Source organism: Peromyscus leucopus, chromosome 10 (genome assembly GCF_004664715.2).
Source record: "Peromyscus leucopus breed LL Stock chromosome 10, UCI_PerLeu_2.1, whole genome shotgun sequence".
Classification (NCBI taxonomy): domain Eukaryota; kingdom Metazoa; phylum Chordata; class Mammalia; order Rodentia; family Cricetidae; genus Peromyscus; species Peromyscus leucopus.
Window position 1 is genome coordinate 59,316,158 of NC_051071.1, and position 26,114 is coordinate 59,342,271.

The 26,114-nt window shown below is 40.5% G+C and overlaps 1 protein-coding gene across 2 annotated transcripts in view; it reads right to left on the minus strand.

Annotated features, from left to right (window-relative positions):
• Positions 1-26,114, minus strand: part of Corin (corin, serine peptidase) — a 220,968-nt gene that overhangs the window by 155,149 nt on the left and 39,705 nt on the right. For both annotated transcript variants that reach the window (XM_028861320.2, XM_028861267.2), the window contains exon 3: positions 17,121-17,324. In XM_028861320.2, coding sequence (XP_028717153.1) covers positions 17,121-17,324 — 204 coding nt within the window. The remainder of the gene's footprint in view (positions 1-17,120; positions 17,325-26,114) is intronic.

Genomic DNA, 26,114 nt, shown 5'->3' on the forward strand with positions numbered 1-26,114 from the left:
AAGTGGTTGTACAAGCTTGCATTCCCACCAGCAGTGGTTTCTAATACACTAGCTTGTGGGAACTCACAAACTCTAGACCAACAGCTGTGGAGCCTTCACGGGACACCGAACTAGTACCTCTGCATGTGGGAGACAGTTGTGTAGCTTGGTCTGTTTGAGGGGGCTCTGGCAGTGGGATCAGGATCTATCCCTGGTGCATGAGCTGGTTTTTTGGAGCCCATTCCCTATGGTGGGATGCCTTGCTCAGCCTTGATGCAGGGAGGAGGGGCTTGGTCCTGCTCAACTGAATGTACCAGACTTTGTTGACTCCCCAATGAGAGGCTTTACCCTTTTGGAGGAGGGGATGAGGAGTGGGGAAGAGAGGGAGGAGGGAGGGGAGCAGGAGGAGGGAGGGGAGCAGGAGGAGGGATGGGAGAGGGAACTGTAGTTGGTATGTAAAATGAAAAAGAAATTTAAATAAATTTAAAAATGTGGATAATGCTTTCAAACCATAACAGCCTGAATTTACATAAATATCAAATGTACTCACATATTCCCATTACATCTTGTGGTTTTTATTACATCATTTTCTTCCAGGATTATCACCTCTTAAATCTATACACTTGGTAGTAGACCATATTTGGAACTAAGATAACCAAAAGATCATTCTTTATTCAAAGAAGATATTGACATTGAGAGGTCATTCGAAAAATACAAGATAGAAAAATGATACTGATGTGGATTATAGTACATGTATGGCAATATGAGTTTTATACACACACACACACACACATACACACACACACACACACACACACACACACACACACCCCACAACCCTAAGAGAGACCTATTCTCAAGAAGTGATTAAGACTATAAATCTTAAACATCTCAAATAACTTATATAGACAAAAGTAACAGTGTCTTATATCCCACAACTAATTTTCCAAAGCACAATCACATCATAAAATTCAAGTCTAACACTACAGCATGAATGTTCTCATTACGAATGAAGAAGCTACAGCTTCCATAAATATGTAGTTAGATAGAAATATAATGGATGGAGAGACAGACAAATAGGCAGACAAGATAACAAAAAGTGACTCAGAGAAACAAAGAGGGCCAGTAACAGGAATGAGGCTGATATTTAGAAACTCTACCCTTTGGCACATTTCCTCATTGTCCATACCTGTCCCTAGCACAACAAACACTGAAGAAACATTACAGGGAAAGAACGTAATGTGCGGTGAATGAGAATGAAGACTTTAGTGAGGGAGAACCCATGTTGATGGTAAAACCATGCATAAATTCTAGGTTGGCAGACGGCACCTAGGAGGGCAGTGCTGGTCAGTACAATGACCACAGACTGCTTTATAATTGCAAGTGACATGGAAAATTGTAAAACTTAAGGTTGGGCAAGAGCACTCAACAAACCTAGCCAAGAATCGACCCATGGCCAACAAAAATAAAAAGGAATTCTTTTCAAAGGCTACTAAATGCAACCTTTTATACACAGACAATTGTGTTTATTTCTCATTATTCCTCCTGCCTCAACATGTGGGTCAAATATTATTTTTTCCTATAATGCCCCATTGTCTCTGAAACATGCATTGTATGTGTACACATTCTCACCAGCAGAAATTTATTTCCTAAGCCAGCACCACGCTGTGCACCATGAAAAGTCACTCCTCCATAGGGATGAGAATCAGCCTTTTGAAAATGGGCTCATTGATCGTTACTACTACATCAAACTTGATTTTCAAAGAAAAAGCAGGGGGCATTTTTCTTTCCTGAGAACTTAGGAGTGAGTCTCATGGAAATTAGAGGTCGGGTCTGACGCAGAAGAACACATATAAAACAGAGTGGATATAATTGGCCTTAGTGTTCCTTTCAGACATTATTGTTTGATTATTATAGTTCTTCTTGAAGAATAGTTACCTCGAATGCAAAACTGGGGTGGAGAATCTGAAAAACAGACCCAGAGGAAGAAAACCATTGCCTGATACAAGGTGTTCCTGGTGAACTGTTGATTCTCGCTGGTGCCTCAATTCTGAAACACAGCCTCTAGTTAGAAATAATTCCGTGACAGTGGTTAGAATATGCACTGACTAATATAGAGTGTCCCATTCCAGAGGATGCTAACCTGGGAAAGCATGGTGCACCTGATAGCTATGCTCCTGATTTGGGAGTATTGCTTTCAGAACCCAACATAGTGGTTTTCTAGGTCATATTGAGGTTGTCCCTGCTGGGATCTCATTGATTTAGATAGTAGGATTTCAATGCTAGACTTAGAAACTATAGGTGGGTCTTCTGTAGAAGTTTTCTTTGTATTCATTTCCAACACGAATTCTAAACAGTTTTATAATAATAATTTAAAAAAAAAAAACCCTAGGGCCTGATATTAGGGTGAATGCTGAAAGATCAAAGAGACAAAGACACAAGCCATGTCTTACCTCTAGGATTCCTCAGCTTGAAAAAGCCTCAGCCAAAAGAGCTTCTAGCTGAATAAGGCTTTAGTTCCTATGTCCTCACACTTTATATACCTTTCTCCACCCAGTGCTGGGAATATAGGTGTGTGTGATACCCAAGCAAAGGCATAAGATTTCAAGTGCTGGGGTTAAAGGTATGTGCCACCACTGTCTGGTGCTGTGGATAATTGACTGATAAATAAAACACTAATTGGCCAGTAGCCAGGCAGGAAGTACAGGCAGGACTAGCAGAGAGGAAAATTGAGAGAATAGGAAGGCAGAGAGGAGGAGACACCAGCCTGCCATCCAGGGAATATCATGTAAAGGCAGCAGGTAAAGCCACGGAACACATGGCAACATATAGATTAACAGAAATGGGCTGAGTATAAGAGTAAGAGCTAGACAGTGGTAGGCCTGAGCTAATGGCTGAGCAGTTTAAATAACTTAAGAGTCTGTATGTTTATTTTATAAGTGGGCTACAGAACTGCCGGGGTTTGGTGGGACCCAGAAAGAAAAACTCTAGCTACAATTGGCGCACAACGGGTTGGCAAGAGTTTCCACCTAAAACCTGAAAAAAGTTTCTAAAACGGAGCTAAAAACAGCTTCCTAGTTGTCTCTCTCAAGTTGGCAGAGCAGGAATGAGGCGTCTAGAAGTGGCACATTACGTTGTGTGGTAGATTTAGTCTTGGCTAGTACAAAAAAAAAAAAGAGGTTTCTGGGCTACACACTGCTTTGATAGAAGCATAGAACCACTGTTTCTAAGAGTTGATGGCTCCCAGAGCTGGCGGTAGCCCAGAGCTGGTGGTATATGTACCACCGCCATGGTGGGAAGCTGAGGTGGGCGGAGCCACCAGCCAAAGTTGCTATTTTAGCCCTAGTAATGCTGTAGTTTAAAACAATAGATTCACAATAAGACAGATTTAAATGGAACAAGACTTTAAACGCTTTACAATGTATGTAAAAATGTATGTAGGCTTAAAAGAGAATATATATATATATATATATATAAAGGAATAGATAGTTTTTAAAAATAAAGTCTTTAAAGTGACAGTAAAGGTAATATAAAAAATAAGCCACATAAAGATGGATATTACACAGAGAATCTGGATTGTGTTGTCTTTGGGATTTTTAACTGCAGAAAAACATTTCATTGTAAAAGTTGTTGAGTTAAACAAATATGTGTATTTTAAAGGTACCTTGACTTCAAAATTTGGATGTAAGGATATGTTGCTTTGGAAAGGAGGCTCTACTTTTGTTTCCACAGAAAGCCAGAGGCTATGGATTTGTTCCAGATTAGGATACATCAGGTTTGACTAGCCAAGATCCCCAGAAAGGTCCTCCAATAACACTATGGCCCAGATGATCCAACATCCACAACAGTTTCAAGGCTACTGGTTCAGACAATACACCCTCACGGACTACTCCATAATCCTAAAATTTTCTTTGTGTCCCCATAAGATATAGTGCCACCTCCAACAGGAAGGAGTAAAAAAAGCTACACCCAAATTCCCAAATATACCAAGCTAGATTTGGAGATGGAATTGGCTCACTCCTTCTCTAAACCCAAACATATTGCTTAAAAAAAAAAAAAAAAAAAGTTAAGAAATTCTTTTGTCCCATATCAGAAGAGCCCTCTGGTGTGGAACAGACAAAAACCAATATTTTTATTTAAATCAGGTTGATTATAAATGCGATCTTTTCTAAAGAAGAAAAGGGGATATGATATAGATATGATAGGATAAAAGGGTAAGTTATTGAATCTACTTTTAAGGAACAACTTGTTTAAAATGTTTTACATTGCTATGGATTTTAGTTTATTGATACAAGTTTAAACTTAATTTTGTTATACTGTATATATATTTCTATTCTCATTTGAGGTATTATGCTTATGTAACTCACTTAAATTGTAATGGATAACTAAGAAATACAGATTAATAATTAGTCTTCTATGATAGTCAAACTTATAGTCATGTTGTTTTCTAGGTATATTTAGATATAATTCAATTAGGCAGATAATCTTCAAACACTTCAAAGACCTACAGAATATGGCATTTAAAATGTTTTAAAAATTTAGGCTTTCTGGACAATGAGACATGTCTGCTCCTGGCAGCACCAATTTACTTCAGAGAGGACAATGGGCATTGAAGACACTCCATATCGTGTTTATCTTCATGTTGGCAAAAATAGCCATTTGGGCAAGAAACTGTTCTTGCCTGGACTGCTTGATCAACTGGACATGCAGGATCCATTGGAAGGTGACCACTGAACTTTGTTTGGTGAATGGTCCTTCAGGTTCCTGCTTCACAGAGGAAACTGCCAGGCATTCTACAGGACACAGAGAGAAATGACTGAGAGACTCTAGGCCTGTGGGCTAAAGACCAATGCCCCAACTTTACAAAGGAACATTAGGTGACTGGCCAGGCTGCCAGCTGTCTCTGTCTACCCTACAAGACTCCCAAAAGTTACTTGCATCCTTCTCCCATTTCTCAGATAATAGTATATCCTTCTGGGGTCTTTGATATACTTAAAGACTAGATAGTTATAATTTCCTCAGTTATGATAAAAGATAAGTTAAATATAAAACCTTAGATTCACAAATATAAGATAGATAGGATATCTTCTTTAATATTATAACTGTAATTCTTGCTTGATAATTGTTTTGTTATATGTAATTTTACTATGTTAAAGTTAAAACCTTCCTTTTTGGAAAAAAAAGGGGGAAGTGCTGTGGATGATTGATTGATAAATAAAACACTGATTGGCCAGTAGCCAGGCAGGAAGTATAGGCAGGACTAGCAGAGAGGAGAATTGAGAGAATAGGAAGGCAGAGAGGAGGAGACGCCAGCCTGCCATCCAGGGAGCATCATGTAAAGGCAGCAGGTGAAGCCACGGAACACGTGGCCACATATAGATTAACAGAAATGGACTGAATATAAGAGTAAGAGCTAGATGGCTGAGCAATTTAAATAATATAAGAGTCTGTATGTTTATTTTATAAGTGGGCTACGGGACTGCGGGGACTTGGTGGGACCCAGAGAGAAAAACTCTAGCTACAGTCTGGTTCTCCTAGACTGAGTCAATCTCATGTAGTCCAGGGTGGCTTTGAACTGACAGAGATCCAGACAGATCTCTGCCTCACAAGTGCTGGGATTACAAGTGTGTGCCACCACTGCCTGACCTCTATGTCTAATCTAGTGGCTGGCTCTGTCCTCTGATTCTCAGGCAAGCTTTATTAGGGTACACAATTTATCACCACATTCATTTGCAAATTTTAAGTGCTATTTTATCGGGAGTTAGGGAGAGTCAAAATTCTTATGTATTTGACTATTTTAAATACAAAATAAGAATAAACAGTTAACTTGTCTAAACCAGCATAGATGACCTAAGGTTCTCTGTAACTAACCTTAAAATGATAATCGTCAGGGCTGGAGAGATGGCTCAGAGCTTAAGAACATGGGCTGTTCTTCCCAAAGAGCAGGGGTTCAATTCCCAGTACCACATGATGGCCCCCAACTATCTGTAACTCCACTTGCAGAGGATCCTACACCTCTTGGTCTCCAAGGACACCAGATATACCGATGGTGCACAGATCTACAAGCAGGCAAAACACTCATACATATAAGATAAAATAAATGAATCTAAAAAGATTAAGAAATAATGATGAGATTCATGACTGGCCTGGACTGTCTGAGAAGAAAATCTGAGAGTTTGTGGGAGGGAGAAGTCCAGATTCACTTCCTAGACACTTGGCACTGGGTTTTTCTATTTTATTAATAACATTCTTTTTCTTTTTTAATCACAAATTATCTCATTTTTATCAATGCAATGTATTATTAGTGTGCTTCATTTGTCTTGCACTTATTTCAACAGTGCTTTCTTTTAAATGTTTCTTCAAATTAAATAAAATCTGTTTGTTTTTTTTTAAAATAAAATCGAAGTGGTAACAAAACCACAATAAATATGTAATGCCATCACTTGACAGGCAGGAGCTGTTCAAATTAAAAATAATGAAAAAAAAATCTGCTTTCTAGAGAATTTTGCTCTCTGCTGTCTAATACCTTATAGGAAGCCTAGGTGGGGCTTCCAATTGCCTTGATACAATTGCACATTTAATTAGAGGGCTACTAGTCTAAACACCACAACAGGAGAGGAGATTGTATCACAGACCATTGCTTTGCCCTAATTTGCCCCAAATGCATTTGAAGTCGTGGTTTCGCCTCACAGATCTCCCCTGGCAATGGCCCTGCATGTGTTTGCCCTGTCTCCAAGGCCTTTGGATCTGGGAGGTTAAGAAGCTAAGCTCTTTGTACACAGGCCTACTCAGTGGTTTGGGAAGAAAGACATGGCAGGGCTGGCCTTTCCAAAGTTTCCTTTGGTTCCTCTCTTAAAGTTTGTTGTTCATTTTGATGCTACTTCCCACATGGTCTTCGGTCCTTTGTGGGGTGACACTGTTGTGAACACTCTCACATTCACTTCTGTCCATGTATTTTTGTGCTCAGTATTGACTGAGCGACGATAACCCTCCCAGTATTGTCCTCAGCCCATTCTCAGGCACTAGTTCATTTGCTCTGCCTACAACTCATTATCTCAGATTCACAGCTGAGGAAACACGGTGGGGTCATTTCCCTGACAGTCTACAGAGCTGGTCAATGACAAGGCTGGACTCTAACTCGATCTACCTCACCCCAGGCTCAAGTGCCTTCCCACCAGCAGCTGTCTCCTAGCCCAAGCATCTTCTCAACTAATCTGTGTCAACTCTGCAGAGCCCCATCTACCACAGCCCCACATACCATGGGTCAGATTTCCACAGAGGTCTCTCTCCTCACATGACAAATCCTTATTGTACTCCTAGTGCATGCCAAGCACTTCTCCAGCCACAAATAAACTGGCAAGAAGCAAGCAAAGTCCCTGCCTTGAAACTGTTGTAGTCTGGGGGGCGAGGAGATTAAAAAAAACAAATACACATAAATACAAAGTACCTAGCTTATACGATGAGACACATGCCCATGATCCTGCTGCTCAGAAGGAACCAAACAAGGGACACACCTCGCCAGGGAGAGATGCACACCCACAGCCAGCTTATTCTTACTAAGAATGAACTGAGGACTATTCATAGTCAGAATCAACAATTAATTATGTAATTGATGAATCTGGGAGGTTTTGCACAAAGAGCACTCATGCGTTAGTATCTGGCAACAGTCGACAGCACAAAAGATTGTGGGGACCCCTGTCCTGCAGACGGGCCACTGCAGACTTACACAAAAATACATCTGCAAGGACATCTGTCCAGCAGCCATTTCTTTCATCTTTATAATTTAGTCCTCATGTAGTCACCCTTGTAGAGCTAAGCACTGGAGTCAAGGATTATTATTGCAAAATATGGAATCCCTATTTCAACCAAAAAAAAAAAAAAAGGTTCCCCTTGCCTCCACTTCTTCGACTACACATAGTTCATTCACTACGGCAGGTATATTTCCATAGCAGGGCTCTGCAGTTCACAAATAAACGTAATGAATATTTGGAGAAACTCTGATTATTATTTGAACTGACAGCTTTAAAAGCAAAATTCCTCCTCCAAGAAATATACCAGAACTAACTATTCAAGCAGCAAAAATGTAAGATGCCGATGCCAAAAGAAGCAACTTGACCCAGCTCTTTGTTTTTCTGTGACATTACAGTCGCATTCAAACATTTTGCTTTCTGTACTCTGTCTTCATTGTTCCTATTATGATACTTAAGTTGTCATCATCTACTATTTACTGGGGATTTGTAGTCATCAAATGAGATCATCAAAAGGGAGCAATTCCCTTTTTGCCACCGGCTTAATCATAGCAGCCAAACTGCCCTTGAGGGGGAAGAGGCCACAGCAGAGGCCTGACTCAGGAAACTAACCTTTTCAGACAACAAACATATCCACAAGCATCCCATTTTAAAGTGCTCCTGCATCTTTTCACAATAAGTCAAGCGTTATCTTCATTATAGCATGAGCAAATACCAGTATACCTCAACTTCATGAAGTTAGGTTCGGCTAAATCCATTGAAAATTGCAAATATCAGCCAGGCCTGCTGGCACAGTCTGTAACCCTAGATACCCAGGAGACTGAAGCAAGGGAAACACAAGTTCAAGGCCCACCTGGACTACAGAAGGAGCTCAAGGCAAGCCTAACTTAATGAGATCCTGTCTCAAAGTAACAAGTAAAAAAATACTAAAAGAGGGCTGAGGAATAGCTCAATAACAGGGTATTTGTCTGGCATGTGTGGGGCCCTAGGAACCCCTGGCAGTACAAAAACAGAAGAAGGAGAAGAAGAAGAGGAGGAGGAGGAGGAGGGGGAGGAGGTCATCTGTATCCATTGTGTGTAATGTAGTAGCGAGGAGCTGGTGCAAGACGTTTGCCCATGTGATCAGGTGGTTGACTGGGAGTTGAGGTTTTGCAACTGCTAAGAATCCCAGGAGAACAGGGTATCACACTCTGCCAGACCGGGAGAACATCACAGTTCCAAACTCAAAGTAGAGCGTCCACTGCCCACATGCCAAAGAAATGGAAGACAACCAACTATTAGTTGGTTGGTCATTTATTCCCATTACCCTCCCACATCAGAGTAATCCCTTTTTCTCTAGAATGTCACAGACATGCAACTCATGGTTATTCAATGAACATAAGATGAAACTGAATTAGCCAAACTCTTGGCTTCAAAAGACTTTTGATTGAATGGTAGGGATGTAGCTGTAGAAAGTCATTATGTCTGAGACCCCATGGCCTTGCTGTTGCCGACTAACATTGTGACTATTGTTTTGAATAACCCTAGACGTCTTGATAGTTTATGAGGTGCCCCCATGCTGTTCCTTCCATAAGATCTATATCTGAGAGGCAGGCAGATCTCTGTGAGTTCGAGGCCAGCCTGGTCTACAGAGCGAGTTCCAGGGAAGGCACAAAACTACACAGAGAAACCCTGTCTAAAAAAAAGAAAGGTCTATTTCTGTCTTCAACTACCCTCTGGACAGTAGCTCTGCAGTTGAGAGGGGAGCCTCTCTTCTTTGTCTCTAAAAAGCTACACTGTGATCTTCTGTCATTCTCATTGGCTTTAGCAGGAGACCTCACCACAGTAGGGGGAAGAAAGCTGTTCTCATCAACTTCAAAGGTGGGAGAACCATGAAGAGATAAACACCATACACTGTAATGCTACAGAGCACCTTGAGGACCATGAGGGTGCAAAGGATAGATCTAAGTAACAACAGTAGAAGACTCTGTAAATTCTTGGTCTTAGGTAAAAACCTGTTGCTCTGAGTTTGAGAAAGAGACCACTCACAATGCTGGGAGACATCCATCTCTAAAAACATCAGTATTAGCTACTTTTCTCTTTTCAGTGGCAAAATGTCTGGCAAGAAGCAATTTGAGGGAAGAAGGACATGCTTGTGTAACATGATTGAAGTTCTGGGTTCAAACTCAGAACTGAAACTCTGCCACCTGCAGCAACATGAGTGAACCTGGAAAACACTGTGCTAAGTGAAATAAGCCAGGCACAAAAAGAAAACAAACTTATGCTTTCACATGTGTGTGGAATCTAGGATTGTTAAACTATTAAGAACAGATTCGTATTAGGGCTGGAGAGATGCTCAGAGGTTAAGTGCACAGTCTCCTCTTCCAGAGGACCAATTTTGATTCCTGGCATCCACATGGTAGCTAACACTTAAGTGTAGTTCCTGTTCCAGAGTATCCTTCTGGCCTCCCAGGCACTAGGGACACACATGGTACACAGACATACATGGGAACATACCTACACATAAAATAAAATAATAATGATTTTTTTTCAGTATTTTTAAAAACCAAAGCAGTATTGCTCTCGACATGGGCTGAAGTAGGAGAAGATCATTACTAGGAGGTGTGGGTTTTAAAGGGCACCAAATCTCAGTTAGATGGGAAGGATGAATGTGGAGGATCTATTGTACAACACTGTGAGCACAGGCACTAATCATGTGTTTCACACTTTGAAAACTCTTCAAAGATTCCTTGTACATGCTCTCAGAAGAAATAAATATTACCTGTCAAAAAGAGACCTAGATAATATAACATCGGCTGTTCCTTGTCTTTCATATGAAAGCAGCAGGACTTTACATTGAGGAGGAAATGGGTTGCAAGTCCTCCCCTATGGACCAATTAGACGGCAGGGCTTACAGTCTACTTCTGGCTGTACGGCAAAGTCAACCCAGGTCAGAAATACACCAGTTGAATGGAATGGTGAAGGTCATCCTCTACACTTAATAACTTACACAAAAGGGAACATTCTGCCAGAGTCATTTCTGAGACCAGCCAATTTGAAAGGATTTTGTGTCCTCAGAACATTAACAAAAGAGATGATGTCTTGATTCTGAACATCTATGACCCAAATGTAAGGGCACCCACATTTGTAAAAGAAACATTACTAAAACTTAAATTACACATAGAACCCCATACAAAAATAGTGGGAGATTTTAACACTCTACTCTCACCAATGGGCAGGTCATCCAGACAGAAACTAAACAGAGAAAAAAGAGAACTGACAGATGTTATGACTCAGATGGATCTACAAGATATCTTCAGAACATTTTACCCAAACACAAAAGAATATACCTTCTCAGCACCACATGGAACCTTCTCCAAAATTGACCTTCCCAACTTCCTAAGGTAGTCAAAGTTCCATGCATACAAGGTTGGCCTCTCATTTGTTATAATGGAAAGTAAAGGCCCTGTTCAATTGTTTGAAGACATACATATTATAACTTTTTAAATTTACCAATACAATGGTTTGTTAGAAAATGCGAAATTCTGTAGAAAAAGTCTGGAGCCTGTAAGCCATAATGGATTTGGTTTTTGATGAACTGAATCTGAAGTATCTAGGGAGTTTCTCAGAGATATGAACTTTCAAAGCCTATTTGGGAGCTACTTTATGAGAAGACATAGACACCAATGGTTTTAGCCAACAGTTTTTATAACAGTGGCTCACAGTAGGCCATGAAGAAAGTGCTACAGTAGAAAACTAATCATTACAGAAGCCCTCCCAGAGACCCAACCACAAAGACAAGCGCAAACGAGATTTTTAAAAAAAGAATGTAAATTTGATGTAATTAAATATGGAAGCTATAAGATAGACTTTTAAACTAAAATATATTTTTACAATTGTAATTTAAACTTAATCTTGAGGAAATGAGGTGTTTATTATGGCATTAAAATTGTATAAGATAGCAATATTCTTTTTAGTGAATTAAAGTGGATCACATTTTTTTCCTTCTTTGAACCTATGTATAATTTTTTCATTTTCTCTCTCATACTATAAGTAATGCCTTCAGGTTTCAAGGCAATTACCAGCCACAGTCTGGATGGATGGGATTTCTATCATACTTAATTTTATGGTCCGTGGAGACAACCCAGAGCTAGTGCCCAACAAATAACTGCAGATAAATAAATGCTTCACAGAATGTTAAACAAACGCCCCAGAATTGAAATATCTCATAAAATTTGGAAGAGGACACAGGCATCAGAAGATGGTTTCACAGCTTAACATGATTATAAACAAGTGTTCTAAGTCAGTCGACTCAAATACCGCATGAAAACATTAGGTAAGTGATTCAGAGTAGCGAGATGAACGTGCTAACACAAAAACACAAGAGTGGTTTGCATCCAACATGGACAGATAGAAAACTTTGAGTTTGGAAAGTTCACCACCGTACTCATTTCAACTACAACTATGTGAAAAGACTTATTCTCCAAAGACACAAGTAACAGCAAACAGATTGCCATTGATGAGGCTTTTCACTCTCAATACAAAATTATACAAAAACCAAATCCCTGAGACAGGGATTTGAGTCAGCAAATTGAATGACACAGGCCAAAAAAAGTATACACAGTATCAATGTTCTTTCAGAACCAAAAGCAGATTGCTCAGCTTGGGTTGAATTTTCACTTGTTATCTGAGCCTTTGGTTTCTGAAGGATCACTTCCAGCCTTGAGTTTGGCCAAGATTGTTTTTGCACTGCTGATATCAATGTGCTACTGTGTGTTTTTCCATCTAGTTGGATCAAGGATGTTGGGCTGTTCTTCCTAAAGAGGAAGTGATGATGGATCTGGAGAGGAACATTTTGAACCACCAATCTTCTCAGCATGACTAATCTGGCTGTGGGAACATTACCTTTACGGGTATGTGTTACATTGGGGGATATATCAGGATTTGCTTAGGAGAGGGGGTTGGAGGGCAATCCCAGAAATAACAATAATAACAATCGTAAAAGAATAATGTGGATACTGTTCCCTTATCTCTTCCAAAGGCCCAACTTTGCACATCAAATTACGTTTGCTGTCTCTGGGGGAGATGAGAGGGACCTAATACAGTACATGGAAGCAGCTAAAGTTGGGGTAAGGGGGTAAGGAAGCAAGGGAGCATTCCTTCTTTCTCACTAGCTGTCCAGGTCTTCACCAGAAATCTGACACCCAAATGGGCATTCAACAGCAAGTTCGCAACAATTACTCAGCAATTCATTTGTTCATATTTAGATGCTTACATTAGTCATTTCTAAATCTCCTAACTGTACTTTTAGCCTGAATAATTTGATTTAATATATAGAAGAGGGCTGACAACTGGTACCCAATGCAACACATAAGGGCAGATGTTTATGCATCATGATGATACCAACTCTGCAAGTAATGCTAAGACCTAAAGAGACAGAAGATCCTGCTATGCACAAGCAAATTATTTTCCTCTATCTCAAGCCACCTTCACAAAATGCAGACCTTGTCAGTCTGATGAAGGATTTGGGCTGTCTGTAAACCCAGAACAAGATGGTGTGATGAGGATGAGGATGAGGAAGATGATGATGATGTTGATGATGACAGAAGTTAGAGGCCTCAATGCCCACTCTTCTTAATGGGTGGCACAACTAGACAGTTAACAATTAGGAAACTAGAGAAATAACACATTTACACACCCAAAGAAAGCTGGAAACACATGTCCACACCACAGATAATCACAGCAGTATAATTTAAGGGCACTAAAAAAGATGGGAGCAACTCGGGTACCTATCAATGGAAAGATAGACAGATAAAATGTCAGATATCCATTTGATGGAGTATGACTTAGCACTAAGATGCTGAGGATGATGAGGATGATGTCATCATAGCTGATATGGATGCACCCTGAAAGCACTCTAAAAGAAACCTCTCTGGTCTGATACCCTTCTACTTATGCCCAACTTTTTAGTATTGAGACATCATGTTGTCACCTACAAAGTTCACACTGAAAACCACACAACTGAGTTAAAAAAAAAAAAACATTTCAAAAGTGCTAAATCAACTTTCGATTTTGAGGCACATTCATAGCTATCTTTGGCCAGATGCAGACCATGGGCCTCAGGCTAGACACACCTGCAAGTTTCAGAATGAACAAACCCATGGAGACATAATTAGATTAGCTTAGGCTAGGGATTGCATAAAAAAAGAGCAAGAGATACAGCATTTTTTGTAGCAAAAAAATCAAATTAGGGTGTAGCGATAATTGCACAACTTTATAAATACATTAAAAACTGCTGAGTTGTCCACGTTGTAAAGGTGGACTTAATATATTGATGACGCCTTAGGAACAGTTGCTTTCTTTATTAATTTGTCTTTGACAGTTCAGTCCTTGTATAGAAGGCATTCTCACAGACATTCCTTCTACCTCTCTGACTCATCTTACGCCCTACGGGTCCCCCCACCAGGTTCCCAGGCCACTTTCATGTCCTTTGCTTGTGGTATTGCTTTGTAAAGGCAGCTATTTTTAAGAAGTGAATGAATGAAAAGAAAGGCGTGCTTTTATCTGAGGTAGAACATCTAGGGGCTAGCTACCAGAGGGCTGAGAAGAGAACAGAGCCCTTCAAGTCCTCAGGACAGCCATCCACCTTCCAACACTTGACCAGAGCACGTAGGCTACTTCAGCGTGAACCATGCTGTGTGATCCCAGACTTCTTGTTAGCCAGGTTTCCCTTTACTTCAACATATGTTTAAATACTTACAATACATAGAAAGAGAAAACGTTATAAATTGAAACCCAGACATAGCAGGCAACTTAGAAAAATCTCTTGCTGAAATACAGCATTAAAGTTTATGGTGGGTCACTTCCTTCTCTACATTGCCCATGGAGTTCACAGAGACAGTAAAGAAACCCCAGAAGTACAGTGTGTTACATCAAAACACCTCACATGCAGAAAAGCTGGGGTGCCACATGTAAAGCACAGTTATGAGGTATATTCTAGTCAACACTTTGTAACTGCAGAATTTTTAGCTCTGGCATAATATGAGGGTCCCCCAGGAGGAAGTGTCTTGGAGCAAGACTGTTTCTAACTACCTGTGGACAAGAGCTGGCCAAGAAATCCAGGTAGAATGTCTGGTCATGGTATTTCAGGACCAACATCCACTTAAATAGCTTTTACATATGCCAGAAAATTTAAAAACTCTTGATTGGAGAAATGTAAGAAAACATGGAAAATACAAAAACAGTTTTTCTGCAAGGTGTTACTATAGAAAGAAGACACTAAATGATACTTTAAAGTTGGTTAAACAAAATCAAGTAGCAGAAGTGTGATCAGAGGCCAATAAAATTTGGGACAAATCATATGTTAACATTTTCCAGTGAATATACTTCACCTATTCATTCAACTAATTGCTTTTGTATCAGAATACCATGGCTATTCATCCAAAAAAGCCAAAAGCCAAAAGCAGATGACTCTTTCTATTCTCCCAGAGCCTGAGATGTGTGCAGTAATGCTCTGAGCACTGTAAAGGAAACAATAAAATTCTATCAGGAAACATCGAGAGAGCACTGACCCAGGAGTCCTCAGATCTAAGACACAGCTTCGCAGCTGCCTATTACCAAGCAAATTTGACACTGGACATGTCAATTTGATCTTATGCCTTACAACCTGAAGTGTGCGCTTACCCATCCTGTAAACCTCATCAGTTCATTATGGGGCTCACATCTAAATATGCCTCGAAAACCGTCAAACCCTCAGCAAGCTCAGACCGGCACTCTCACTAGAGTGCTTAGAAATAGAAGCTCCTGGTAGCCAATGGCTCCAGTTGACATCGACAGTGTATCAGGACGTTCCCTGGCTAGTAGCATGCAGTCAAGCCCGGGAGCAACACAGACGGGCAGCCCTCAAAGGCTCTTCATGTAACCATTGTAATTTCACCTGGATTTCATCTCCATGTCAAAGTAAGTTCCTATCCAGCCAGGGGAAGAGAAACAACTAGTCAGAGTTCTGTCAAAACTCCCAACTGAACAGCAAGCCCCCTGTGTTTTCTTTTTTAATCTTCAGGGTATGTGCTCGTCAAACTGATTTGAGTCTTAATGAATGACAGAACATTCAAACTACAGGCAAATCCACTTAGAGGAAGAGAAGAACAGTTGCTGTAATTCCGACCACATTAACTGGGCTGTTTTTATGTAAATGACTTCTTCACTCCTGATGGAAAACACTGTCCTTGAGGGTAATGAAGTGCTTGAGCAAAATATGAAACCTCAAAATTAAACTCCCGAGGAAAATAATTTCAACATGGCAAATATCTCTGTCAGGTCATAAGCATGTCTGCCTCTGGATCCCTGGTGAACACTGAGTCTAAAGAGGTGGCTAATACCTGTAGGTTCACAGTGAAATCCAAGCAGTCTGTCTCCTTTGAATGTGGAGTAACAAAATAATTCTGTTTTTTCTCAAGCGCTAGCAAATCCACACCTTGATAGCTAAAAGTCAACTTAAGCTTTCCCTTCCTAGTTCAGAATGAAAATAAATACTCTGGCCCAGACTAGGATATGATTTCCTCTTGTGGGTGTCATGATGGGAGAGGAAACAATGTGATCACAGATGAATGAGTTTTATATAATTCCCAATGGATATTACCTTGCTGTAGGGAGTTAAAATAAATAATAAATAAATAAAAGGCAGAACAACATCAGAGAAGGACTTCACACTTTTTGTATTTTTGAGAATGCCTTTGCACTCAAACCCATGCCACAAGGCCTTCTGGAAGTGGAGTAACTTTCCTGAAGGTCTCGGGCTGTCGAGGGACCGAGTCACATTCCAGAGGATGTCTCCATACGCTGTCTTTTCTCTCTCTGGCCCAGCTCTTTTTCTGGAAATCCTAACAACCCTTTCCTTGAAGTTCACCCAGAAGGAATTCAGCACTTGCCATTTTCCTGCAGGTGTGATTGTTTTTAGTCACCAAGATGTCAAGGAACTGTCACCACCAATAAAAGAAGGGGGCAGGAGACAAAGAACACGGGCACACCTCTAAAGCAAAAACAGGTGAATTTTCAGTCATGCTCTCCTTTTCTTGTATGGCTAGGGACTCCCTCCAGCAAGGTCCCGAGAACACAGTAAGTGACCTCACTTACCAACTTAATAACTTCTAAATAAGTAACTTTCACACAAGGCTTGTAATGAGGCAAGGAACTCTTACAAAGGGCTATAGCTCAGAAATGTTGACTCATGACTGCTCCCTACTCTATCTCAGTCTTGCCCACAGAGTTGCTAGCATTTCAGACTTAAAGGACAGGCACTCGGCTAGGCCTCCTGAATGAATGGCTCTCATCAGATGACCTGGGAGGGTGACTTCACAGCCTTTGTCAGTTGTCACAGACAAAGGCATTCGTGTTCAGCAACTTCAGACTTACTTGTATCCCTCGGACTCTGGTCCCCAGAGAAAGGAGTAGCTCTAGGTGTCCAGGCTGGAGTGAATTGGCTCGGGGGCATCGTGGGTACCCCTGCGCTCTCATTATATACTGCAGTTGCAAGGAAAACACCAGGCACTTGAACTTCACCATCAGTGACGAAAGGTTCACTGCCATTTGATTTAAAATAAACCTTTTTTAATGTTCCTGAAAGACAAAATACATACATGGATATGTATTTTTTAAACATTTCTCAAAATATTTATTCAAAAAAAAAAAAGTAAACATCAAGAAAATGTTAATGTCATTTGCCTATCTGTCATCATACCCAGGCAAACACAAAAACAAGACAACAGCCATTAGAGGCATCATCTTCCTGGGGACAGTGGCGAGTGATTGTTTCTTCTCTCATGATCAGATAGCTTTCAAGGAAACTGTTGCTTTCTCCAGCACTTCAGATGTACGGCTGTGTCTGGAACACAAAGATGTGGGGTAATTCTATCCTAGCTGAGACTCACCAGGAGTCCAATAGTGTTCTTTTTCCCATGGTCTCAATTTCTCTATGTCACACATCATTGCATGGCTCTGAACCCAGGACACATGCTTCACATGGCTCTATACTGCACCGGCCACCCAAAGACAGTGAAACCTGCTTGCTTTCAGCCTTATATTTCTCCAGGGTTTAATTAAATTTGGGGATAATAAAAAATAACCAGACTCATTTACTACAAAATATCATAGAAATTGAACTCCAATTATAGCAAAAAAATAAATGGAGAAGGTAAATTACTTTCATCTTTAACCAAAACAGCATAAATATATGAAATAAGAGTCAATAAACTACAATTATTAACTGGTCACATTCACAAAACAGAGAGCCAAATGTAAGATTATTGATAATTCCCTTATTTTTTTTTTGTTTTTGTTTTTTGGTTTTTGTTTTTTTTTTAGGCAGAACTTTCAAGACCTTGGAAGAGATCATGTATTTTTAACTCCATCAAAAGATTGTAGACTATGCCTTGTGAGCACAGCACTGTAGTCGAGCCCAACATTGAAAGCAAAGGAATGTGACATTGGCCCTTCCTTAGAAACACCCAAGGGAGAATTTTTTTTTCTAAAAAGCATTTACAGTGAACGATCTAATTGGATGTCACTTTTCTAAATATTCCCATGGACCATTAAACACAAAAGAAATATAAATACAATGTTTACTATCAGTCTCTGGAAAAAGAAAAAAAACAAACTTTTGTCTGCGTGAAGATAACATTCACTCCAAATCAAAATAGCAAAGCAGCTGCCTCTGACTAACTGAGGTCAACAGATTCCTCTGCCAAAGGACTCTAAATAAAATGCTGGGCAGAAAAGGAAGCCTCGTGACACAGGTAACACACTCTCCAACCACGAGAAGCTGCGAAGAAATGTCAGGGGCACATGGAGAAGCAAGGCACCCGTTCCACTGTTTTCAATTTTTAAATGATTCAGAATCTATCACTGATCACACACAAAAAAAAAATGCACATGTAAGCTTCATTGTTATATAAGGTGCATTGCCGGAGTTCAATAATCTTACATTCAGCTCTTTGTGAATGTGACCAGTTAATAATCTGAGTTTATTGACTCTAATTTCACATATTTTGTCATTATTTGTGATTTCACTTCTGTGTGAATGACTCCCTTTCCTTGTTTATTTCTGCATAGATTTTTTAGATAACATATTTCTGTTAATGTGGCTGTAGAAGAAGATCCACTAAGTTGATTCTTACCATACTAACCCTGAGCAGGCAGCAAGCTCCATCAGCATACTTCCAGCCCATGCCAATTCCTTACATCTACACCTCTGAGTAATCCTACTAAAATCGGTTCCTTGCCATAGGAAAGGCTTCAACAGTTGTTCATAATATTTTTGTGATCACTAGTCTTATTAATAATCTTGCTTATATTTTTAACCTCACCATGGTGGTGGACATGCTACTAGGATCTGCTTGGCCGAAGCAGTCCTTGGAAACAATGGTGTTTGGAGAAAACATTAACTTAGAAAACACATTTCTTTACAATAACAGGCAGCTTCCTAGCCATTGCCTCTGTGTGGTAATACCATTTGTCAGCGTACAGAGAGAGATAATGTTCGACAGTTGCTGAAGTTGATATTCCTGAAGGATATGTAGGAGGCAGGGGAAAGAGAAGAGAACAGAGAGGAGGAAAAGAAGAGAGATGGTGCAGATGGTGGGAGCTGGGGGCAACTTAAAGGATGCACTTTTAAGAGTCAGAACTTCCTAGACAATTTGTTTTAAGCATCTGTTGGAAACTGATCACTTCCAACACAGCTGGTTGCCACCTAGTAAGCATTTTTTTTTTTTTTTTTTTTTTTTTTTTTGGTTTTTTGAGACAGGGTTTCTCTGTGTAGCTTTGCGCCTTTCCTGGAGCTCACTTGGTAGCCCAGGCTGGCCTCGAACTCACAGAGATCCGCCTGCCTCTGCCTCCCGAGTGCTGGGATTAAAGGCGTGCGCCACCAACGCCCGGCTCTAGTAAGCATTTTTTAAAAGCATGAGAAATGAGAAGTCAACAATACTAAATGATTTCAGCTAGTACCACGATGAGGATTGTAGAGATGCTGAGCCCTAAGGGTCCAAAGCACAGAGTTCATTCTCCTGAAGTCACCCAGCCTTCTCTCCATTCTGATCTTCTCGGTGCTGGAGTGAGCAGTACAGTGTCTGCAGCCTGCCCACCTTACTTGAAAATCCCATCTCTGCCACCTTCTTCTCTTAGTTGGGCAAACTCTCAAGTACTGTGAGATAAGGAAAATAGAAGCACTCAAAAGTTTAGAGGCTCACTGTGGAGACTTCACTCGTCAATGCTTGTGTATAAACACTTCAACAGCTCTTAGCTCATAACAATGCCTCAATAGCTGTTAGCCATTTCTATGCAACAACGGAAATTTTATCTTAGTACTATTAAGACATGATGAAATCTCAATTTTCATTTACTACAGTATGTTCCCCAGCATCACAAAATGATAAATCTCCAAGGTTAAGCACTTAGTACACTTTTGAAGTGAAAATACCACAGTTCTTTCAAGGTAAATTATCAGTAAATGGTGAATTGCATCAAGGTTGTGTGGTTCATAAGTGTATGGGCTCTGAAACAAAAACAGATATCTGTGTCCTTTCTCATTAAAAAGCATTGTTATTATGTGGCAATTATCATTAGAGCTACAGTTACTTCTTAGACCTTTTTAAATTAATTGTTTTTGTTTCAGAAGAAGCCTCTAAAATGGGTACATGCCACTTCTCTGAACCTATGACTGTGTGGCTTTGTATACCTCACATAACAAAGGGGTGTTGCAGATACAATTAAACTAAGGATCTTAAGTTGGAGCATTATCCTGGATTTTCAACAAACTCTAATATACTCTCCCAAGAAGGGGTCCTTCTAGGCAGAAAGCTATAGCATGAATCTTAAAAGGCCTTATTAATAAAAACAAACCTGGGAGCCAGGAATTAGGGTGAATGCTGAAAAATCAGAGAAGCAGAACCAGCCACAGCTAACCTCACCTTGCCAATTCCTCATCTGATCTTGTTTCCTCAAACTGGAAGCCTCTGTGTCCTCACACGAATGGATCTCAGCTGAACTGCTGCTAAAAGCCTAAAAACTTAAAAAGGCACTAGTTCCTGGTCCTCACACCTTATATACTTTTTTTCTTCCTGCCATCACTTCCTGGGATTAAAGGCATGTGTCACCATGCCTGGCTGTTTCCAGTGTGGCTTTGAACTCACAGAGATCCAGACAGATCTCTGCCTCCAGAATGCTAGGATTAAAGGCGTGTGCTACCACTGCCTAAACCTATGTTTAATATAGTGGCTGTTCTGTCTCAGACCCCCAGGTAAGTTTATTGGGGTGCACAATATATCAACCACAGAAAGCTGTGTGTTTTAATCATAAAATACGGGAAAGACTCAATGAGACAATGTTCCTGGAAATTAGAATAAGTACTGAAATGGATTACTCCTCTAGGACTTCCAGAAGTAATTTTGCCCAGTGAAACCCATTTTGTATTTCTGGCCTTTGTAACTCTAAGGTAACAGAGGTGTGCTAGAAGCTACCAAGAGTGTGATCATTTGTTATTGCAGTAGTAAGGAACTACTACAGGCTGCTAAGGGCCTTCACTCTAAGCCTAGCAAGCCTATGAAATGAGCAAAATCATGTAAGCATTCCTTACAGAGTATCACAGAGAAAGCAACTGAAATTTATGATGGCTAACTTGTCCAAGAACAGTGCTAGGACACATACACACACATAATACATAATTCTCACTCTGAGCAATAGATAGATAAACAGACCGATAGATCCATAGATAGACAGATGTCAGATAGATAGATAGATAGATAGATAGATAGATAGATAGATAGATAGATAGTAGATAGATGATAGATAGATAGATAGATAGATAGATAGATAGATAGATAGATAGATAAATGATAGACAGACAGACAAACAGATTATTATATGCTTGCAGAATCTTCCTTTGATGGTGTGATTTTATCTTTGTGTCTTTGGATGTGTGTAACACATTTACTTCACATTCTCCATGTGCCAGGAACTGCATAATTATCCTCTCTGGGAACATATGACTTAGTAACATGTTCCTACCATCAACATGTGCATAGATTACTCAAGTAAAGCAAGCATGAAATCTAAAAAATACAAACCGTGTGCTTCGAGAACACCATGCATAGGATGGTCTGCTGGCTAAAACTGAGGAAACAGTCATCACCCCATTTGAGAAAGTCAGAAAGTGTTTCTCAGGGAAAGGCATCCTTGGAAATCTGCAAGGAGGATTACGGAGTTTCTAGATTGGAACAGAGTATTTGTGAGGAATAAGAGGGATATACTAGGGAACAAGACATTTTCTAAACAGAGCAAAAGGCACAGAAAAGCCTCACAGCAAGTAACGAAATAAGGGGCGCACACGGGGTACCAGAGGAAAGGCCGGAAGGCAGCAGAGGTCAGTCAGGAAGGTCAGCTTGCGTCAAAGGTTTGGAACACATCATGTTGAGACGACGAACTCTTAAGGCCCTTAAGGGGATGACCACTGTGTCGGGGAGGTGATGTTTAAAGGGCTCAAGTACAGAGCAGAATTAGGAGCCACTGTTACGATGTAAGTGAGGAAGCTAGGCTCTGACTCAAGGCAAATGCAGTAAAGACAAATAGAACTTCCTTCCAGAAGTTAAAAAAACGGTAAGAGCAAGAGGGGAAGGTTTTCATACGTGGGACTCAGGTGGTGCTCACCCACATGGTGAGCATGCTTGTCCTCAGTGCTGTTCACTGAACACTTCATTCTGTCTCCTGCTAGTAAGAAACATGGAGGGATTGCAGTCTCTGGCCTCTTGGGTACAGCCTTCCAACAAGTTTGAGGCCACAAGCAAAACCAACAAGTGTTGCTTCTAGGCAGAGGCATTTAATTGCTGCTATAACAGTCTCCAGACCCTTCACACAACAGCCACAAAGTTCGGGATGACAGCTGTTCCATCAGTTCAGACCCTGGAAGACCTGAATGGTACACACTCCCCAGCAACATCCCACAAATCACTGGTAGAGTGAGTGAGAAATTAGTCTTGTGCTGTTTTAAAACCACTAATGTCGTGAGACATGTTGTTGTTGTTGTTGTTGTTGTTGTTGTTGTTACATAACAGTGTCTAACCAATCCTGGCTGATGAAAAGGATAATGGATAATGCAAACTCAACCTGCAGAGGTTTATGTTGTTGTAATTGTTTTGCATATATTCAGTACAAAATCCCTGGCAATATTGAAGGGAAGGAAGCAAGCCAAAGCAAGTAAAAAGAGCTCCTGTGGAATGCCTTGCTAGGCTCCCCACAAAATGCCCCCTCCATCCTGCTCCCAGAGCACATATGCTTACACTTAAGGGAAGGCACCCCTGTGGAATTGTTTGTTTCAAGCCCCAGAAGAACACCGAGAACCTGCTCTGGCCTCCGCTGAAATTGTTTGTTGATGTAGAAATGATAAATGGAGTGATGGGAATGGGTGACGTGGCCAAGAAAGGAATGAGGGTAAGTGAGACTAGAGCTTAGGACAGACACCTTGACCTTCACTGGACAAATAGAGAAAGATGAGCTTAAGGGAACTAAACACAGAGAGAAGACATAGGCCCCTCGCTTCAAAGTCTGGTTCAAATAACTATCAGTTCCAGATACTGCATACTAGATAAAAAGACTTTGGTAGACTTGATAAGAAAGATCCACTGGCCTATAGAAGGAGGAAGATTTATTGCAGGGAGGGAAGGATATATAGAGGTCCAGGGATCTCCAAGTGGTATCACTGGTGTGGGGCCTGAGCCTGCATTCTGCAGGTCAGGGTCCCCATGAGGATGTGCTGTTTGGTCCAAGAACTGCACTCGCAGTACAAACCCTTTGATCATCATTTCAGGAAACCCGAGGCGTAGATCTAACATCAGCCTAAGGACTTTACGAAGACACACGCTTGTGTTCGAAAACTCTCTGTTGGTGAATCTGTACCAGAAAGCCAAAGTTATAAAAAAGAATCTGAAGATTTATATAAGCAATAAGAAATGAGGTCATGACAGATCATCAGGAACCTTATACTTTCTGGTGTAAATACGAACCTGGGAAGTGTTTCACTTGAAAATGATGCTCAGAATCCAACATTATGAATTAAGAAGGTGAGAGTCTTCTAATTTCAAATGTTTATAAAAGCTATAAGCTGTTAGGAAATTTGCTAAGAGAAAAAAAGATGTAGTTCCTACTTCAGTGCTCTCAGATTCAACTAGCCGCTTGAGGGAAAGGAACGCCACTTTTGAAGACTATTTTTCTCTTGAGTTTAAGGGAAGTGGGTGAAAAATGTAAATCACATTCCCTGAGGTCTCTCTACCACTCTGTCTTTTCATTCTTCTTCATGTCAAAACGTGAAAAGTCTAACAAGCCATATATAAAGCATTCATCGCACGAAGAAAGTTAGAGAGGTGACTTCAGATCCCTCTTATGGTGATATTTTATTTGTACTGAAATGTAATTTTAATTTTATGTTAATAAAGTTGCCCTGGGGTCAGAGCTATTAGAGCCATAGCAAGAGCGTGGTGGTTAGAAGAGCTAGGTAGATTTCTGTGTGTTCAGGGATACAGCCAGTATTGGAGACATATGCCTTTAAGACCTGGAGGGCGGTGCTTACAGGCAGTGATGAGGCAGTCATGTGGTTGGTTTACAACCAATGAGAAGGTAGAACAGAAAGACTATTTAAACACAGACAAACAGGAAGTAGCTCTCTCTCGGGGAAGTTAGGAGCACTGCAGGAGGTAAGATTTTATCTCTGAGCTCTGACCTCTCGGCTTTCTCTTTTACATTGGCTCTGTGTTTCTTATTTTAATAAGATGATTGGTTACATCTACACCCTCTCCATAAGCCTGCAGATAAAGCGAGAACAATTAATTGTCGACATTGATGAGTTTAAAGCTTTTGTACACGAGACTTCAACAGCCTGGGAAAGAAAGATTCAGCATCCTTCCAGTGAGACTTTTAGACCACAGTGTTGCTGAAACAAAACTGACTTGAGCAACAGTTTTAAAAGTCAGTTCAAGCCAGACCCCATGACTATTAAGATTCCATGGCACATATCCAATCCATATCACACTATTCTCTACACAGCACCAAATACAAGTGTTAAAAATCCCAACCAAAGGGTTGGAACGTGGCTTAGTAGCAAAGCATTGGTTTAGCACATGGGAAACTAAACCCCAACCCTCAGCCCATAGAAGTAAAGGGGGTGGAGGGTGGGGTCAATCAAGACATCAATGTCAAGATGAACAGTAAAGAGCCCTGACCCCAAGTCCTCCTAAGAATACTATGGCTTCAAATCTTATGTTCCAGTATAACCTATTTTGGTGTGATTTCCTTTTCAGTAAAATTGCTCAGTTCTATTCTTTTTTCTGTGTGGATTCCCAGGTTTCCTAACACATCTTGTTTCAGAGACTATCATATTCTCAACTGTACATTCTCAGCTCCCTCACCAAGTGAGCATACATGTTAGTAGAAAGGGAGGAGAGTCTGATCCCCGTTCTGCTCTATGGGTCCCCATGTCTGCTGTGATGCCAGCGCCTATGTGGTTTTGATAACTCCACCTTTAAAGTTCATTTTTTAAATCAGCAAGTGTGATAGCCTCTAACTTTGCTTTTGCTCAAAATTGCTCTGGTTATGTGGATGACTGTTGAAGGTCCATATGAATTTTAGGATTTGTTTTCCTACTGGAATTTGGCTAACTACTGAATCAAAGCTATGAACTGCTTTGGGTAGTGCAGTCTCTGTAACAGTATTACTCTGTAACAGTACTAAGAGTATTAATCAATGAATATAGAACATCTTCCACTCACTTCCATTTGCTTTGGTTCATTCCTTGAGAGCGCTATAGAATTTGATGATTGTTTATTCAGTCACCTTGCTCAAGTGTGTTTCTAATGATTTCTTAGTATTTTTTCATGTTGTGGGCATCAACATGGCACTAAAGCACAATCCATAAGTACAAAGGTAGTCTAATGGTACTACAGCAAGCAAGAAGGTTTGTTCACGGCAAAGGAAACAACAAGCAAAACAGAAAGATGATGGAGACTGTATCTGACAGAGGGTCAGTGTCCAAAATATATAAGGAACTCACGCAACTCAGGAGCAGCAAAACAGCCCAAGTTCTAAAAGTGAGCAAAGGACAGACTCTTCTCCAATGAAGACAACAACAACAACAAAATCATCATTGAATGTTCAATGCATTAATATTCATAAAAGCAAAACTAACCCTCACTGAGATATCACCTCACTGGTGTCAGAGTGGCTATCATGTCACTATTTTCTCTGGATTCAAATGTCCCCTCATAAATGAAAAGGGGGCTCTTGAGATAGAATATTACAAGACCCACGAGGCTCCTCCCCATGCTTATACAGGCAGTAAAGACTTGCTGGGGAGAAGGACTTCAGTAGGTC